This window comes from Lipotes vexillifer, unplaced genomic scaffold, assembly GCF_000442215.2.
Source record: "Lipotes vexillifer unplaced genomic scaffold, Lipotes_vexillifer_v1.1 scaffold738, whole genome shotgun sequence".
Classification (NCBI taxonomy): Eukaryota; Metazoa; Chordata; class Mammalia; order Artiodactyla; family Lipotidae; genus Lipotes; species Lipotes vexillifer.
Window position 1 is genome coordinate 723,381 of NW_006769699.1, and position 20,102 is coordinate 743,482.

Below are 20,102 nucleotides of genomic sequence, written 5' to 3' on the forward strand. Positions count from 1 at the left end.
TGCAGGACTTTAGAACCCACACCCTGTCTCTGTGTTCTCCCCTACCTATTTCTGAGCAAAGCTCACCCTGGCAGAAAAAGCCACCCTTTTGTGGATGAGAAATTGCAAAATCATAACCTTTTCTGGTGGCCTAGAAAAAGAAACCCCTTTAAGAAAAGGACACGCCTACCTGAAGGCTGATGCAGTCCATGGCTTGACAAGTGGCATGCGGGCTGGATTTCAGCTCCTCCTTGCTCCCCTCGGCCAGGCATCCTTGCCTAGGGTACCAGCAGCATGGATGGTACGACCCATGCAGTAGTTGTGTGTCCGGGATGCTCAGAGCTTTCTCACATGTGGCCATCAACATTCCTCCCATGGGCTGCTCTGGTCCCCTGTGGAAGCCTATGGCCTGTGAAGTCTCTAGAGGGGGCATCTTGTGAAGCGCCCTGAATGTGGACACCCTTCCCAGCCCAAGAACTCCCCTAACTGCAGAATCCTTGGGATCCTCCAACAGAGCTGCTTTCCCAGGACTTCTCCCCACTCTAAAGCTGCACCAGGATCCCCAGTGAGATGTGGAGACCAGCCTGGCGGCTCCACTGTGTGGCATGAAGGCTACCAGGAAAACAGCTCTTTCTGCTGACACCTTTGCCTACTTCTCTCCACAGGTTTCAGAACCATTCATGGGGTACGGCTGGGGCCATGGAGCCTCAAGGCCCTCTCCACATGCGTCCTCTTTCATTACTCCGCACACTTCCCAGCATCAAATCCCAGATGTCCCTCCGTGATCCTCTTTTCCCTTCGTGAAACTCGCCGGCCCAGTGGTCCTCAGATGTCATCAGGGCACCCAAAGGAACTTTATGATGGTAAACTAAGTAAAACTCCCAGATGCTATTTTTTGCCCAAATTAGCCAGACATCTGGGTCGAGAGCGTGGTTTAGGGTTTCAGTCTCCTAGAACACAGTAACTCTGTTACAGAAGTGGGGAAATGTTTCCACGACAGCAGGTCTTTAGAAGTGGGATGGGTTACCTTCTGTCTCCATTGGGAAAATCCAAGTTCACCGCACAGGAGGCTGAGGAAGTGGCTGCTTGTGCTCTGCAAGGCTGTTTTCAGTCTCCGGAGGCCTGAGACATGGCAAAACAAGTGATATCCAAAGACATCCAAAGGTTAAACAAGGCACATCAGGATCTGACCTTCATTCACGCAGCTCACCTTGGGGGTAGTACGTGGTTCAATATGCGATATATTCCAGTCCGATAAGAAAGGGCCAGTTTGTACTGAGAGATTCTGATTTGTTTGAAAGATCCCGAAGTATTACTGAGTATGTTGATTATAACTGAATCCAAATTTTTCCAGGGACACATGCCACACTTCTTTCCGCCCCCCATTAATCAGCTTTGGAACACTAAATTAATAAATGCGCTGGTTGTTAACCAGATGATAAGCTTTTACATTTTTGGTCTAGGTTGAATAAACTCAGTGATACTAAAAAGATTAGAGTGTTCAAGAGAAAAGGAAATACTGTTCTTCCCGAGATGATATTCTTGGATGTCACTGTCAAAATATGGTCTGACAGGAAAACATTGCAGGAATGATTAAACTTCTTGTGCGTTTAATGAATTTTTCTTCTGCCGCATTAACTCTCACAAATCCTTCTCAAACTCTTGTGAAGCAGCTCAATTTCCTTTCTAATTTGAATAAACCTACAGTCCCTCAAAAATGATACTGATGTTTACTAAAATTCAACATTGTAAAGAAAATCTTTAAAATGCTAATGTTATATTTAAAATCAAATGTCCTTGGATTTTTCTAGGTCCTCTGATATAAATGTGGCATAGTGGAAAATTATATTTAGAAGATTAATTTTGATAGTTATTTAAAAAATTATATTTAGAAGATTATATTTAGAAGATTAATTTTGATAGTTCAAGAAACTGGCCAGTTAGACCAAATTATCAACCTATAACTTGGATACAGATTTGTCTGTGGAACAAAGCCAGAAGGAATTCCCTTTGCTGGTTTGCCCCTTGGGATAGCTGGGTGTGGTTTATTTTCTTCTCTGACTGGAACAAAGATATGCAGGAAAATCTTCTTTTACAACTAAAATTCCTTGTTTTTACAAACAAGCTTAAGGAGAAAAAAAAAAAAAAAGCAGCGGATCAAGCCTGGCTTAATCGTTTGCTTATACTGGTGCATATACTGGATTTTTTCCAGATTAACAAAACTAAAGCCACAGGGAAGATGTATGCAGTCGTATATTTAAGCTACTGGCTCACACACAATTTAATGGCTGAAAGTATATAAAAAATCTGAAGGCGGAAGAAAAACAGTAAGCAGTTATGAGACATAACAAGTTTTCTTATTCTTTATTAGTTTAAAGGAAGCTGGAACCCGATAACAATACACCACATACGGTCCAGAACCAAACAAAGGCTGCTTAGTTATTTATTTTGCACTTGCTCCTTTTAGGAAGTGAGAAAAAACAGCTCTGTTGGCACTCAAGTTTATTTTCTATTAAAATCCCCATAAATTAGAAAACCTCTCATAAAACAGTGGAAATGGAAAAAAATGTTATTCAGGAAAAACTTTCTTAAGTATCCTAGTTTTCTATAGCGTGTTGGGTCGTGTGATCAGTCTCATAAGGCCACTTAAAAAAATAATTCAACCTCTGTATTCTTCTTTAGGATAATACATAATAGTGTCTTGCCCTCTGATGGAAATACATGAAAAATTTATACTTGCTCAGTTCTGAGCACTGAAAACACTTCTCCCTCCACCCCGATTTGCTGTTTCTCATGTCCTGCATGAATAAAAGGATGCCGCCTAGAAACCAGGGCCTTGCTGCCATTGTATTTTTCCTAATTAAAATTCAGAGTATTAAACACAGTTGAGTACATCCAAGCATACATGACATACCGTTATCACATACCGGAAGCTCCAATCAAGAGCACCGGGCGAAGCCCATTTCATAACATCATTAAGATTCACTGTCGCTGCTGTTCAGAAAGACTTTGTCAAAGCAGATAATAATGGCCTGTCAGAAGTGCGCAAACAGAAATTTATATTAAATTGTCCTTTCCCTCCATTATTAGGATGGGAATCTACTTGCAGTTCCAGTACATGGGCTCAGAGGTTCAATAAAAAGGCTTCCAGGTTTTAAGATTGCAAAATATTACCAAAGTAAAGTATTAAAAAAAAAAAAAAGTTAAGTGAAAAATATTTGAGTAACTAGGTGGCGGTATAGTAATCAAGCATAACGACTTTATCAGAACAAAAGAAGGTGTATCTCAGGGGTGCGAAGGCAGTTTGAGTCGCAAGGCAGAGTGTTTAATTTGGAACAAGTCAAATAAAAGAATTGCTTTCTTTTCCTTGAGAACCTTTGGGACTCTTCATGTTACGTTATAATCTCAGAAAAGAAAGCTCGCTCATTAAAAAATTTTTTTCCTTTTAAATCCTGCTGAGTGAACATGCCTGGGAGACAAACTTTACATGCTGGCTTCCTGAGTGTAGTCATAAGTAGGATGTTATCTGTAGATTCGATGGTGAAAATTACTTCTTTAGACTCGATACTTTTCTTTGCCGTGTTCATTGATCACACATATGTGCTGAAACAATAAAGGATTTAAATGCATCAGCCTCTTAACAAAATATAATAAGTCCCCTACATATTAACGAGCTCCATTCCGAGTGCGTTCGTAAGTCCAATTTGTCCATAAGTCCAACAAAGTTAGCCTAGGTACCCAACTAACACAATCGGCTATATAGTACTGTACTGTGACAGGTTTATAATATGTTTGCATCTTGGCCTAGGTACCCTAACACAATCGGCTATATAGTACTGTACTGTGACAGGTTTATAATATGTTTGCATCTTGGCTCTCCTTTGACCCTTTTTGGGTAGCAAGTATTGACTCTCCTTTGACCCTTTTTGGGTAGCACGAAATGTGTCAGAAATATTTTGATGGCAAGCAACAGAAATGGTGTTGGGTGAACATAAGCAAAAGGAGGGGGTGTTATCGGTAGGGTACTGGGGTAGCTCGCAGAGGTAGAGGAAGAGCAGAGCAATGAAGCAACTGGAAGGCAGGAACCAGGGTGGCTCCAGACCTCAGCCCAAGGCTTAAGTCCAAAATCCCTTGGTCTCTGTGGCGTTTGGTTTAGGTTTCTAAATCCTAGGAGAGAGACACGGACTGGTCCACTTTGGGTAAGATGTTTACCTCCAGATCATTCAGCAACGATAGTGTCATACATTTGGGGGTTAAAATGATTTCTCCCAAAGGGGTAAGAGTTATGAGCTACATGCTGCTGTAATTGGAACCTTCTAGATTTCAAGCACTGACACTAAACAGTTTATTGAATACTGACTGTTAGTATGGTTGAGAGGAGACACAGTCGATGACGATGAAGAAAAATCAGTAACAAGCTATCTTTCTGCTTTTAACTTCCTTATTTCCTTCATACAAAATAGAGACAATCATAATTGCTTCCAACAACCTAATACCTACCTTGCTGGGCAGTGGTGGAAACTCACTGGGATTACGAATGCCAAGTGCCCAGAATACTCCTGACACAGAAGACACTCAATAAATGGCAGCCATCATTATGGCTATTGCAAAAATTTGTTAACTTGATGTCATTGTTAAGTTCGTGTGTAAAGGGGGCTAGGGATTTGCATGCAAGACTTACGTTCAGATCTCTGAAGTATTCATTGTAATCTAAGGCATAACCCACCACAAATAAGTTTGGGATCTCAAATCCAGCATCTGAGCGGGGGGGGGGGAAATAAAAGGAACACAATTTAAATAACATAAGTATAAAGCCACCATATGCTACTGTTGGCACTTAACCTATGACGACCTTCCATTAGGCAGAAGTAAGTGAGAAAAGTGACAGACAATGCATAGGATGAGCCCAGTAGGACCTGGGCCAGAGTGACTCTACTCAGGGAGACAGGACGACCAGCAAACAGACAGTGAAAAATGACTGCACTTCCGGTAGACAGAGCTGAGCAAGGGCTCAGGCAGCCCCGTGGATATCAAGAAGTGTGCATGCGTCAGGCATGCAGCCCTGCTGTTCCAAAGCAAGCAGTATCCAATGATATCATGCCAAAGGAAACACTGCAAAGCATGAAGTGCAGTTCAAAGGTATTGGAAGGTATTCCAATGCTGTAATACATGAATAGGGGCACAGGCTGTTGCAATAGGAAGCCATCCTCCCACGGCACTCAGCGGCCTCGGCTGGATAAAGGGCTGGAAAGCAAAACCTGGGAGACAAGATGAGAGGAAAAGGGACTGCTCAGCCTGAGGAAGACAATGCTAAGGATTACTCTAATGCTAGTGTTCGAGTCCATAATGCAGATGATAGTAATTAGCTTTCTGTCTCCACTGAGGGCGGGATGGGAGTAAATGGATTTAAATGCAGTAGGAGATACTTAGGTTAAGCAAAGGATGAATATATTGAAAGAAAGATGATTTTTATTGAAACGAATTCTTAAGGAACATACAATAGCTCTTCTTCTTTAGGTCTTGAAACTATAGCCCAATGATTTTTCAAATTCTTTCCAGTATTGGGGAATCTTATGTTTATTACGGTATTGCAAACGAGAGATGTACTTGCTTACTTTTATGAAACAGTACTTTGGCATAGCCAGTGGACTTACAGCCCAGAGAAATGTATCTCCATCACTGACCATTCACCACCATTCTGGTCCTCCTGACCAAGGATGCTTCCACATGGAGAAACCAACTGGTTCTTGCTCGCAGAAAGTGCTAGAGGTGAGGGATTTATTCTTCTAAGGATTCCATTATGTGTCACTGTTAGGAAGCCTATTTGATCCCTCCAAACTGTAGGTTTCTTGAGAAAAAATAATCAAAGAGAAGAAGCAGAGCAGAAGAAAAGATGTCAGGGGATATAAAAGGTGTCATTGAGCATAAAGGAAAAAGTCAATTACGAGAAAGGACCAAAAAGTACAAAGCCTCAGAAATCTGGGAAGAAAGAGAGCACAGAGATTCTGAGCTAGCTAAAAGCATATTGGCAAATCCCAGGAACCCCTGGTTGTAAGGATGATGATGACTTTACAGCGTGCAATGCAATCCTTAAAACAGGCGTGGCAACTCAGACTGGGAAAAGTCAATTCAGAAGGCCAAACCTTCTGAGTAAAAGAACGTTGTGGCTTCCCTTGTGGCTCAGTGGTTAAGAATCCGCCTGCCAATGCAGGGGACACGGGTTCAAGCTCTGGTCCAGGAAGATCCCACGTGCCGCGGAGCAACTAAGCCCATGTGCCACAACTACTGAGCCTGCACTCTAGAGCCCACGAGCCACAACTACTGAGCCCACATGCTGCAACTACTGAAGCCCACGTGCCTAGAGCCTGTGCTCCACAACAAGAGAAGCCACAGTGATGAGAAGCCTGCACAGAGCAACGAAGAGTAGACCCCGCTCACCGCAGCTAGAGGAAGCCGGCGCAGCAACGAAGACCCAACGCAGCCATAAAAAAAAAAAAAAGAACTTTGGATCAGGGACTTCCCTGGTGGCACAGTGGTTAAGAATCCGCCTGCCAATGCAGGGGACACAGGTTCAAGCCCTGGTCTGGGAAGATCCCACATGCCACAGAGCAACTAAGCCCATGCGCTGCAACTACTGAGCCTGTGCTCTAGAGCCCGCGAGCCACAACTACTGAGCCTGTGCTCTAGAGCCCACGAGCCACAACTACTGAAGCCCGTGCACCTAGAGCCCATACTCCACAACAACAGAAGCCACCACAATGAGAAGACCGCACACTACAACGAAGACTAGCCCCCTCTCACTGCAACTAGAGAAACCCCGCGTGCAGCAATGAAGACCCAACACAGCCAAAAATAAAGAAATAAAAATTAATAAAAAAAAAAAAAAGAACACTGGATCAGCAGGACAGGAAAACAGCCAGGAATCAGAGTGACCTACCTCTAGCTGGTAAATGGCTGCAGTTCCTACCCTTATATTTGCAATGGCAGATGCTACTTACAGATGCAGGGCAAGAGTAAAAGCCATGATTGCAACCAGACTGCCTGGGTTCAATACTGACTCTACACTTACAGCTTTGTGACCCTGGCAAACTCTTTAACCTGGTTGTGTTCAATTTCCTCATCTGTAAAATACGCACAGCAATAGCACTTACTTTAGAGGAATGTTGCAAGGATTAAATGTGTTAATCTCTGTGTAGCCCTTAGAACAGAGTCAGGCACATCATAATCTATTACTATGTCTGTGAGAATCTGTTTTGTAAATAAATTCATTTGCATCTTTTTTTTTTTTAGATTCCACATATAAGCGATGTCATATGACATTTGTCTTTGTCTGGCTTACTTCACTCAGTATGATGATCTCTAGGTCCATCATGTTGCTGCAAATGGCATTATTTCATTCTTTTATATGGCTGAGTAGTATTCCATTGAATATATGTACCACATCTTCTTTATCCATTCATCTGTCAATGGACATTTAGGTTGCTTCCATGTCTTGGCTATTGTAAATAGTGCTGCAATGAACATTGGGCATGTATATTTTCAAATTATAGTTTTCTCTGGATATATGCCCAAGAGCGGGATTGCAGGATCATATGGTAACTCAAACTCACAGACATAGAAAACAAACTTATGGTTACCAAAAGGGAAAGGGGAGGGGAGAGATGAATTAGGAGGTTGGGATTAACAGATACACACACTACTATATATAAAAGAGAGACCCAACAAGGACCTACTGTATAGCACAGGGAACTATACTCAATACTTCATAATAACCCCTATAAGGAAAAAGAATCTAAAAAAGAATACACACACACACACACACACACACACACACACACACACATATATGTATAACTGAATCACTGTGCTGTACACCTGAAACTAAGACATTGTAAATCAACTATACTTCAATTTTTTTTAATTTTTAAAAATTAAAAAAATAAATCTCTTACTACTGTTAGCTGCTGTTATTTTATTAATGCTGTTGCTGTGACACAAGACATTTGTAACTAGTTGGATATGTCTGAAGTGCATGTCTTTCAACTTCAGTTGAAATCTTCTCTATACAGTATCTTACATTATTTCCTTAGAAGATTTCTGTTTATTAACCTTGTTGGACCTTAACTATATCCAGATTACATTCCCCAAGCCAATAACTGGACAGGGACATGCTATTGGGTCTATCTGGCCGGAACTGACATTGTCTAGATTTAATACACCCCGCCTAGGAATGAAACTTGTTTTTAGAATAAAGAATCACTGGTTCAGTGTCACTGGCACATTACCCATCCATAGTGTGCTTCTTGTGCTTATGTTTGTTCAGCCTGCTGATGAGAACTGCAGCCAAATTATCCCAGAGGCTTGAGTGCAAATGTAAGTCATAAAACTCAAGCTGAAGTCTGCCTGTGCAAGTGAAGAAAATATCGCCTCTAGTGTTAGAATAATAAATAATCAAGCAGCTTGTTTATCCTCTCTGGCATCAGAACTATTGGTATCCTGGGGAGGAGGGAGGAAAGTGCCTTAAATGAGCAACGTCCTTCAGAACATGTGTCTGAACTCAAGTGTGAAGATGGTATCTAGAGATATTTGCTCTGTTAATTCTCTGTGTTATTATACTTGTGTTTGCAGGTGATGGAGCGGTGTCTCCTATTTCCCCTTCTGCGCTAAAATTCAGGCTTGCTGAAGGTCAGCGCTGTGCGCTGTCCGCTCACAGCTCCTGGAGACAGGAGAACACCTCTCAACCTTCCCAGTGCCTCTCTGTGTCCAACTGGTGGGGACAGAGGCCAAGGCAGGAATCCTGTGCATCCAAGTCAGCCCAGGAGGGGGTCACATCTCCCTCTACCCCCTGAAACCAATTTAGCTGAGTTCTTAGGAGTGAAGGTACTATGGAAAACCTAAAAATAAAAACTGTGTACACAACACAGTTCCTGGGAAAGATGCAAATTAGAAAATGAAAACCTCTGGTTGTAGAGGGTTCTATTGCTGGGGAGACCACAGACCATTTATGGGACCATCAAATCTTTATAGCTTCCGTTTCACAAGAATGCCAACAACAAGGAAACCAAAGATTCTGAAATACAAAACACCACCACCAGCCAACAAACAACCAACAAAAACCCAAAAACCACTTACAGTCAGGTCTAAAGCCGTCACTTCTAGGTGTTCTCTTCACCAACAAACTACCATTAAAAGAAAAAAAAAAAAGCTTTAGTGATCCAGATGAAATGTTTGTGAATTGCAAATAGAATTGAACATCATTAAAATATATATTTGAAACGTGCATTTTTTTCCCTCGGGCACATGGGGCATGAGCACAGCCCTTGAATTCCCTCCTGCGGCACCTCATCAGTGAGATTCTGGATAAAAGGAAGGCAGAGGGGCGCGGGCACTGGGGCTCTGCCAGCTGCTCCTGGAAACAACTAACAGAGGCATCGGAAAGAGGGGCTCAGACACACAGCAAAGCATGTCCTCTTCCCTTTCCTCTCTCTCAGGCTAGCGATCAAATGGGCTGTTTGTTCAGTATGGTCAAACCACAACACTCCAGGGCAAAGGGTCAGTGGTCTGGAATTGACTGCACTCATTGGAAACAGCTTCCTGTGTTAGCATCCCTCTCGTGCTGGCCTGGAAAGACAGAAACAGCAATGATGTGAATGTGGCACTCACCTGGCTACCTTAATCCTGTTGGGCTTGTATTTCTCTATGCTACCGAGCAATGCTTTCATGGTCCTCCCGGTTCCGACAACATCCTTTGCAAAGAGGACAGACAAATTCAACCAAATGCCTTTGGGCTGCATTAAAAGGCATTTCATCCAGACAGATGATTCTAGTCCTTATTAATAATGCATCATAATTAGAACTGCCATCAAATTAGAGTAAAAGTAGGAGGCAGAGCCGGTTATATTTTTTAGACAGGTGCTTCTTTCTGGAAGCTGGGTTTGGGGGGGATATATTGGTGACTATTTCCTCCTAGAATCCTTGAGCTGTGTTGAAAGGCTAAGTTCAGCGTCTGGAAAGCACGTGGGGCTCTTTATTGAGTGCATTTGGATTCGTGCACGCGCATTCAAGGACTAAATTTGGCCCTGAGGTTATGTAACACAACACAGGACGCATGAATTTTCATGGACCTGGGATGTACATCTGAATACGCTGAATGGATAAATGCCTCCCCCCTTGTTCTCCTCACTTAATAGGAGATTCTATGGCTGGGAAGTGAGATGTGTCTGGACAGCAGCTGGTGACAGCCTGTGAGTTCTGAGGGTGCGAGGCTGCCGTGAGCTGAGGCTCATCCCCGCTGATGAGCTGCTGCATAATTAGAGTAGAATGGGCAGCCGAAATGGATTGTCCGTGGGACAGAAATCAGCTGTCAGGAGCTGACTATCAAAACAACGGGTCTGATTTAGCCAGGGTTGGGCAATGCATTTGGCTAGAGGGTCTACTTCATGGGTTATGTGTGAGGCAGAACTGCAGATACATGTGGCGCACTCAGGCAATTGTAACCAAAGCTTGAAAACAGCTTCCCTGAGTTTTTGCCAGCTGATAAGACAGGCCTGCTGGGCTACAGGACCCGTTCTCTCTTTCTTCTTTTTATTTTTTAAACAGAAAAACAAATTAAATTAAATTATAGATTTCCCCTGGATAGCAAATTTTTAGATTAATTCTATTTATGATTTGGATGCCAAAGGGAGAATTATTCCAAGTCATTAGAGGACATTAGCAAGAACACTGAATTAAGGGTGAAGAGAATTCTAACCTTGGTTTTACTATTAAAAAATTTTGTTTCTGTGGGCTAGTTTTCTCTTCTGTGAAAAATGTCTGATTCACAAATAGGTATAAGAACCAATTTAGATATGGGTGGCATTAGATATAAAACTGGATAAAGTACCATGCAACTATTATTGCAAAGCTTCCATTCTCAGTTATTTCAAGCCAGTGATTCCAGTTGACTCCTATTCTGTAAATTTGAAAAGCCCTAAACACAGTGGGAATTCAATAAATCCTTGGCCAGTTTGATAACAGGTTCTATATTTCGAAACTCACCATTGGATTCTTTCAGCTTCCAAGTATGGATAAAGAAAAGTCAGCTTACCTCGACAATGAGGACATTCTGAAATAAAAAAAACAAGGCAAAACAAAAAACACAACTATTTAGAATATGAGGCAAATCTGGCTCATAAGATAAACACACAGTTTGCTGAGAGTTAGAATTTCACAATCAGCTTAGCTGGTCCTCCGCCGTCCATCTAACCCAAATGTTTGGAGGTAATCTAGGCTTCCAGATTCATTTTAACAGTCTTTCTGGAATTACTGAGTGCTGCAATATTGGTGTCTGTACAGGTACAGTCTTTTTATTCATTAAATCCATTAAAGAATCTTAATTTTATCATTAAAATATAAGATTATTTTGCCATTTTTAAAATAGGTCATGCCCACGGTATCCCCCGTGGATCACACTGACAGAGAAGTCCCCTTGGTATCCTGAACGCATTTGCTATATTCTTAACCATCAACCCATCACAACTAGTTAGGGTGTGCATTTTTAGTTTGATTGAGGCTTATCAACCATGCCTATTAACCAACCAGAATACTGGGAGAATACCTGGTTAATTTAATGTCCTAGTTCACAGTCTCTTTTTGTTTCAATCTTATAATGAAAACGCTGTTTAAACTGTTAGTCTGCATTCTTGCCTAATTAACTAAAGTGCACTGAACATAATTAAATCTGTTTTTTTGAAAGCTCAGAGCCTTGCAAAACAAGAGTCATCCTTGAAGTGATTAGTTTCAACTACAAGATATAGTGGTGGCTGGGAAGTGGGATTTGTATAGGCACAAATCCAGAGATATAGTGTCAAAATTAATTAAATACATTTAAAAAATCAAGGTAATGCATACACATGATGAAAATCAAATAGAAAAGTCTAAAGATTTTCTAGATGTTGATGTGTTCCTAACTGTTAACAGTATTTAAAAATGCTTACGTATTTTATATTAAAGTTATCATGACATTGCACATTACACATAGCCTAAGTATTAGCACCTCTAACAAAAATGGCAATAATTTATTTTTTTCATTTTTTCCATTTGATCTAGATATAATTGACATACTCCACTATGTTAGTTTAAGGTGTACAGCACGATGGTTTGACTTAGATATATTGTGAAATGATTACTGCAATAAATTTAGTCAGCAGCCATCCTCTCACGTAGATATGATACAAGCAAAAAGTAAAAGAAGCAAAACCATCTTTTCTTTGTGATGAGGAGTCTTAGGGTTTACTCTTTTAATAACTTTTACATATATCGCTCAGTAGTGTTAACTAGAGTTACCATGCTGTATGCTACATCTCTAGACTTATCTGACTTACAGCTGGAAGTTTGTGCTTTTTGACCAGCTTCCCTGGGCCCACACCCTGCCTCTGGTAACCACAGATCTGACCTGTCTTCCTTTGAGTTTGGCTTTTGTTTTGTTTTATTTTGTTTTAGATTCCACATATAGGTAAGATGACACAGTATTTGTTTTTCTCTGTCCAACCTATTTCACTTAGTGAAATGTCTTCAAGGTCCATCCACGTTGTTGAAAATGGCAGGATTCCCTTCATTTTTTTTTAACGGCTTAATAACATTCCACTGTATATGTATATCACACTTCTTTATTCGACAATAATTTCTTTTTAAAAAATCAATTATTTATTATTATTATTTTAAAATTATTTATTTTTGGCTGCATTGGGTCTTCGTTGCTGCGCGCTGGCTTTCTCTAGTTGTGGCAAGCAGGGGCTACTCTTCATTGTCGTGCGCAGGCCTCTCATTGCAGTGGCTTCTCTTGTTGCGAAGCACAGGTTCTAGGTGCACGGGTTTCAGTACTTGTGGCACGTGGACCCAGTAGTTGTGGCTCGTGGGCTCTAGAGCGCAGGCTCAGTAGTTGTGGCGCATGGGCTTAGTTGCTCCGCGGCATGTGGGATCTTCCCGGACTAGGGCTCGAACCCGTGTCCCCTGCATTGGCAGGTGGATTCTTAACCACTGCACCACCAGGGAAGCCCCTCGACAATAATTTCTTAATATCATATAAACCTAGCACATACTTAACTTTTCCCAGTTGTCCTTCAGATGGCTTTTGTTGTAGTTGGTTTGTCTAACCTGAGACCATGCAATGGATCTTTAATCTCTTTTAATTTAGAATAGAGTCTGTAACAATGCAAAGGACTTTCTGAGTTCTGCAGAGTACTAAAAAAGTAAAATTATTTAGCAGGCCCCTAAATGATGGGCATGGGAATACGAGTACAGAGAAACCACCTGCTCTTGAAAGGGAACTGTGCAGAAAACGAGTTCTTTAGTGAGTTCTACAGAGCAGTCATTACTTATATATTTATTTTCCTTTAGAGAACATCAACAGTGTTTTCAAACTCTTTCATTAGTGGTATATGGATTGACTCCTGGATTTTTAGTGGACTGCCTGTTGTGTGAAAAGCTCACCTCCAAAAACAGCAATGCTTTTAGTACCTTTGGAAGATTGGCTCTGCCTTGCAAAACCCTCTTTGAGTAGAGAGAAAGTGACTACCCCAACTTTGGAAGCATTTTCAGTATTGTCCAAGAGAACTAATCTCTTTATACTTTAATGGACCAAGATTAGCTCCACAAGCTAAGAGACAACGACTAATTCATCTTTATATGACCAGCATGTAACATGGCGACTGGTATGTAGTCGGGGCTCAGAAAACTGCCCGTGGAACAAATCAACAATTCCGACCTTCTTTCTTTCTCTAGTTCATTATACTTTTGACACACCCCCTCCATTTTTCTCCTTAAAGATGTATAATCCCTCGTTAACTGAGCTATTATTAATGTCTATTGCTTTTAATTTTGCTTTAAGAAATCTTCTAAAATCCCTATTTTCTTGACTGGGCAACCTTGGGAATTTTTCAGAACATACTGTGCCTCCCTTAAACATTTCCAATCTGCTAACTCCAATCACTGAATCTGAGATGTTCACCAGCCCCCATCTTAGTCATCTCATCACACCGAGCTCACTTCCTCCCAGAAAGCCAGTAAAATCTGTAGCCTGGGAACCGCAGGCAAAAATCCTATGGGGACTCTCCAGAGTGTGTCCTTTCTTTGCTATTGCATGATCCTGATCGAAGCTAATCCCATCGGGTTTCCTAAAGAAAAAGAAAGGAAGGAAGAGAAGAAGAAAAGAAAGAAGGAAAGAGTTATGCAAATCTAAATGGTTTTCTTAAATAGGTTATTCCTTTCAGTCTTTCAAAATGCAAAATGATCAGCACACCACAGTCTAATCCACAGCAATGTATTTTTGCGGCTGTGGTCACACCCAGCAGAGGGATGATGGCAGGAATGATGGTGAGCTGAGCGTGGATGCTGAGTGTGCGCAGGAGTGTGAATATAAACCCCATGGAGAAAGGCATGCAGTCCAGCGTTTCACTTTATGTGATAATTCACAAAATTGCCAGAATCATCAGTCGGTGGGCATTTCCGTTATTGTTCTCAGCCTAGTCAGATGCAATTTAAAAGGAATGATTTAAACAGTTAAGGCAGCCAAGGAGGAAATGTTGGCAGGTTCCGATGCTTCACTCTGGCATTTGATTAGAAACTTATTTGGGGTGGGGTGGCACGTCTCCTGAAATCTTGCACTTAACCTACACATCTGTGTTTTCCCATTGCTGGATTTGGGCCTGTTTCCATGCGTTTGGTTTTATCCCACCCTTTCAGAGATTTCTCTTGAACATGAATAAAATAGTCTTGCTTTGATGGATATACACATTTTATGAAGTGCCAGGATTAAATCAACTTTGAAAAAAATCAGCCAGAGAGCGCATTGTGCAGACAGCTTAAACACACCAAGTGAAATGCTTTTAATGCTGTGAGCTGAAGGGGCCACTGAACTGAATCATTGAGGGCTCCCTGCATTCAACTGCCGTGACCTACTTAGAACCATGACGCAGCCAGCCTTTCTTGGGAGTTTTCTCCCTTTTGCTTTAAAAAAAGAAAGGAGGAAGGAAGGGAGGGAGGGAGGGAGGGACGAAGGAAAGGAGGGAAGGAAGGAAAAAAGAAAGAATGTAAAATAAAATAAAGTAAGATAGAGGGAGGGAGGGAGGAAGGAAAGGAGGGAGGGAGGGAGGGGAGGAGGGAGGGAGGAAAGAAGGAAGGAAGGAAGGAAGGAGAAAGAAAGGAAGGAAGGGAGGCAGGGAGGAAGGAAGGAAGAAGAGGTAATAAAAGAAGGCAAGAAACAGAAAGGAGCACAGGGGCTGTCTAGAATCTCCCTTTCCTAAACATTTTTTTTTTTTTTTGCAGTGCACGGGCCTCTCACTGTCGTGGTCTCTCCCGCTGCGGAGCACAGGCTCCGGACGTGCAGGCTCAGCGGCCATGGCTCACGGGCCCAGCTGCTCCGCGGCATGTGGGATCCTCCCGGACCGGGGCACGAACCCGTGTCCCCAACATTTTAACTTGCACATCTATAGAGGACTTAAGAAGTTACATAGTACAGTTATGGGGTTTACAATGCATGGAAAATTATACAGGTGATTTTCCCATGTTTTTAAAAGTCCTTCTATAAACAAATTTGATTAAAAAAAATCCTTTCTAACCCTCCCTCTTTCAGGAATCATTGAGCTCCTTCCTGCGCCTTTGGAGAGGGCTGTTCCTTCTGTTTCACCCCCTACTTCGTTCCTGTAGTTCAAGTGCTCCAATCAGTCAATCAATCAAGTGGACAATCAAGTGGTCTCCTAACTGGTTTCTCTACCTGGAGTCTCTCCCTTCTTTCAGTTAATTCTACCCTCCCGTCAGGTGCATTTTCCCCAAAACACAGCTTCGTGATGTCACCACGGCTCAGCAACTTTTGCGGCTCTTTGCTTTTCCAAGCAGGTTACACTAGTTATTCAACATATTCTATAAACCAAATTCAGTCGACATTTTCAGTTTTTCAAATTATCGTTTTCCTGTTTTTGACTAATTTCCTTCAGTCACACTGGGCCACTCCTGTCCTCTGGCTCCGCTATTCCCTCCCCTTCCTCCCCCTTTCCACATGCTAATCTCTCTCCCTCTTCCGTGCTATTCCCAGACGTTCTGGTCCCAAGTAAAACCTCACCTTCTTTTCTCTAAGCGATTACAGTCCTAAGGAATCATTCCTTCTTTGGACTTCTTTAAGCTCAAGGAAACAGTCTTGTGTGGAAAGAACCCCTAAAGTTCTTCTCTGGGTACCGAGCATTAAAAAAAAAGAAGGCCTGAATAAGTACATGGCAGAGTAATAATATAATGATAAGTATAACTTCAATGTAAATTTGTTGATTGAGAAATTGTGATTACTCTATGAGAAGGGATAAGTTAGCTGATGGCTTGTAACAACCCTTGCAACGCAGATATTCACCCAAAGCATCTTCCATCCCAGGCAGATACTTATTACAGTTTCAGACTTTCTTCTACCACCATTAATAGAAGGACCCACTCATTGTTGGGTGCCTTTTCCTTTTAAGTTTTTTTTCCCAGCTGGTGTACATTCTGCATGATGGAAAAACTCTGAAGGGCCTCTGAATTTTTTTTTCTTTCTTTTTTCAGCCACTCTGCATGGCCTGCGGGATCTTAGTTCTCCGACCAGGGATCCAACCCGCGCCCCCTGCATGGGAAGTGCAGAGTCTTAACCATTGGACCACCAGGGAAATCCCTGAAATTTATTTTTAAAGTTCTCTCAAACTCTTAATGGATGCCTTTTCTGAAAGTCTGAAGAAGGGATGAGCAGAGCAGGCCATATGAATGCCTTTATCCTTTTAAGGAAAAGGAAATTCCAAAGGTTAAGTGAAATTTTTTTCATCCTCCACTCTCAGGTGTGTAGCACTCACCAATTCTGTCTAGCCTGGACTCCCTTGGAACACTGAAGCCCTTCTGCTTCTACAGAGAGAATGTCCCCTCACTCGACATCACTCATCCAATTCCCAACCAAACCAGCTGTTTGATCGTCCTTCCGTGTGACCAGGTGGGCTTCTATTTACCCTTTCCTTCTGCCATGTCCGCCCGTTCCCAAACTTAATTGAAGAGGTCTTTCTGATTTCTATCTAAGAGAAAGAGGAGCCTGCACTCACTCGATCACCAAATACTTATTCCGACCTGTTGCAGACTAGGTACCATGTACAATGTTGGGATAGAATGGTCCCTGCCGCCATCACACTGACATCCTGGTGGGGGAAATAGGCAAATAAAATAAATAAGCCCCAAATAAACACCGGAAATTATGGAAAAGGCTTCAGTGGAAACAGGGTGGGTATAGAGACTCAATGGAGAATGTGGGGCGGGGGGACGGCTAGAGGGGAAGAGCTTGTGCTCATTTCAGACCGACAGTCGGGGAAGGCCTCCCTTATACGGGAGCCTTTAGGCTGAAATCTGATGGATAGGAGGAAAGTGGATTCCAGGTGGAGGCCACGGCTTGTCCGAGGTCTTGGCAGGAAGGAGCTTAGCCAGCGTGCTGACTGCACTGCGAGGTGGAGGTGAACGCTGTACCGTGATGTTGGGAGGGAGACAGAGCCAGATCACGCGGGTCTTTGAGGCTGTGATAAGGAGGTCGGACTGTAATCTCAGAGCACTGGGTTGCCAGGTAAAATACAGAACATCCAGATACATCTGAATTTCAGATAAAGAACAACTTTTTAGTTTACGTGTGTTCCAAATATTGCATGGGACATACTTATGCTGAAAATTTATTCATTGTTTATTTGAAATTCAAATTTAACTTGGCATCCTGTTTTTTGCTTTGTTTTCTTTTTTTTTGTTTTTTTTTTACTAAGTCTGACAACCCTAACTGACAGGCTGCTGAAAGGTTTTCAGTAGGCAAGTGATGTGATCCAATTTGTATTTTAAGAAGATCCCTTTGACTGCTTCTTGGAGAATGGTTTGCAGGGTGGCATAGTTAAGTGAAGGTAAGTTCAGGCAGACTGGTTAGGCTTTCACAGCAGCTCAGAAGAGGAACAGAGCTAGTCTCGCCCTAGAGACTAGTCTTCTCAAACTTTAATGTGGATAGGAATCACGTCCAGGATCTTGTTAAAATGAAGATTTAATTCAGTAGATCTGGGGTGGGATCTGAGATACTACATTTCTAATAAGCCTCCAGGTGGTGCTGACCTTGCTGGTTTCTAGACCAAGCGTCAGCAAACTATGGCCCATTGGCCAAATCTGGCCTGCCGCCTGTTTTTGTAAATAAAGTTTTATTGAAACACAGCCATGTCCATTGGTTTCCATTTCATCTATGGCAGCTTTCTGCTTTCATGCTATGATGGCAGAGCGAAATCGTTGAACAGAAGACTATATGGGCCACAAAACCGAAAAATATTTACTATTTGGCCCTTACCTGGAAAGTTTATCTGATGCCTGCCCTAGACCACACTTTGAGTAGCAAGGTCTACATTTGGATGGTTACCATGGAGATGGAGAGACATAGGCAGATTCAAGATATATTTGAAAGCACAGAGTGTGGTCTACACTGGCTCATTAAACATTCCCTTCTGACATGAGCCTAAGGACCCCGAGCTGCATGTCGAGACAGCTGAGAACCTGGTTATCAATGGTGATTCATCTTGAAAACATTTACCCAAGATGCCCAAGGGGTTCTACTCGGCACACCTCTGAACGTATATAGAAATGCGTCTAGGCACACACGGAGAGTGGAAAGACACCACATAACAGCACCTGGTAACCTGGACGAATCATTTGTCATGCTAGCAAAAAACTGAAGCCCACTCCTGTTCCGACTTACTGCTGGCTGGTTTCCATTTTTCCTACCTCAACTTCTACTTTCTCATGATGGGGGTGGTCTTTGCAGTAATTGTAGGTGGGGAAACTGAGGCACAGCCTTGTTACCTCCTCTGCTCACTCCACCCCCAGTAAGAAACGACCCCTTCCTCAATCTCCTCTCTCTCTCTCTTTAAAAAAAATTATAACCTTTATCCTATGTCTTAAAGGAAGGGAATATCCAGTGCTCACTTAAGAGGGAAAATCACTTTAAAACAAAATAGAAGATGATTTTAGAAGGTAGGAGAGAAAGACTACACTTTTTCTGTGCACATTTTTTCTTGGCATTCCTTTGGGATTCTTAGAGTTGCCACATTGACATCTTCCACGGTAAATGCACAAGGTACAATAATTCTCTTGTGTAATAAACTTACAAGGCAGTGTCATACAACAAAGTACTAAAATGACTTATCATTTTAAGACCACTCCAGGGTTGTTAGACGTTCTGAATTTCTGGAAATTGCTTTCAGTATTTTATCTTTCTAGGATAAAATACTCAAATATCAAATAATATTTTATGCACTGATGCAGTAACATTAAATGGTGGCCATGTGATACATACATTAACACCAACAAGTTAATTCCAATTTCTGCGGGGCACAATTTCCTACTAGATAGCAATTTAACACTCAGATGCTACGCTATCTTCCGAGGAGAGGAAAGTAAGTGGTTCTGTAGTTAGTCCTTGTGGCTTTGCAGTGTTCCTAGTGTCATTATACCTTTTTAAAAAATTAAATGTGGCTGCTCTTTCTTTCCCCATGTGGGCATTGCAAAACAATACCAACCGCAAGTATGAGAGATTAAGCTTGTATAATAGACGGATCCGTTTTACTTAGAAAGCTGAAGTTGCTCAGGGATAATGAATACAAGATACGTCAGCAGAGGTGAACAAAAACAAATTCTGTGTCGCTTTCATTCACGGCAGAACTTGCATTTCAGACTCACATTTGCACAAAGACCATCTGCTTGATGAAACAACTCTTCCTTCCCAGATGCGTGGATTTATGTCAGAACCCAAACAGTTTTTCACTTTATTATTAAGCACTGGCAGGTTTGGAACTCCAAATTAACATCGGAGGCGTCTGCCTCATAATCTCCTGGGCTACATTCTTTTTAATAGGGGGAAAAAAGGCAAAGTGCTGAGAAATGAAAAAAATCTCCAGATATCCTTTTTTTATTCCCTGCCTAAATTTTAAACATTTCAACAAACCTGTTTTAATGTCTTACTGAAGTGCTTAGGTGCTGAGGCACAGATGAGAGGAGAAAAGCAGACAAATAAAGGAAAAGTCTTCCCTTTCAGAAGGTACCTGAAAGGGTGAGTAGGAAAAGAAAGGGAAAGA

General features: G+C 41.9%; 1 protein-coding gene across 1 annotated transcript in view; it reads right to left on the minus strand.

Moving 5' to 3' along the window:
* Window positions 1–2,835: 2,835 nt before the first annotated feature.
* The window catches only part of PRTFDC1 (phosphoribosyl transferase domain containing 1), a 97,225-nt gene continuing 79,958 nt past the window's right edge, over window positions 2,836–20,102 (minus strand). The window contains exons 5-9 of the mRNA XM_007445864.1: window positions 11,066–11,083; window positions 9,643–9,725; window positions 9,112–9,158; window positions 4,661–4,737; window positions 2,836–3,582 (exon numbers count right to left, since the gene is read on the minus strand). Coding sequence (XP_007445926.1) covers window positions 3,535–3,582; window positions 4,661–4,737; window positions 9,112–9,158; window positions 9,643–9,725; window positions 11,066–11,083 — 273 coding nt within the window. The 3' untranslated portion in view covers window positions 2,836–3,534. The remainder of the gene's footprint in view (window positions 3,583–4,660; window positions 4,738–9,111; window positions 9,159–9,642; window positions 9,726–11,065; window positions 11,084–20,102) is intronic.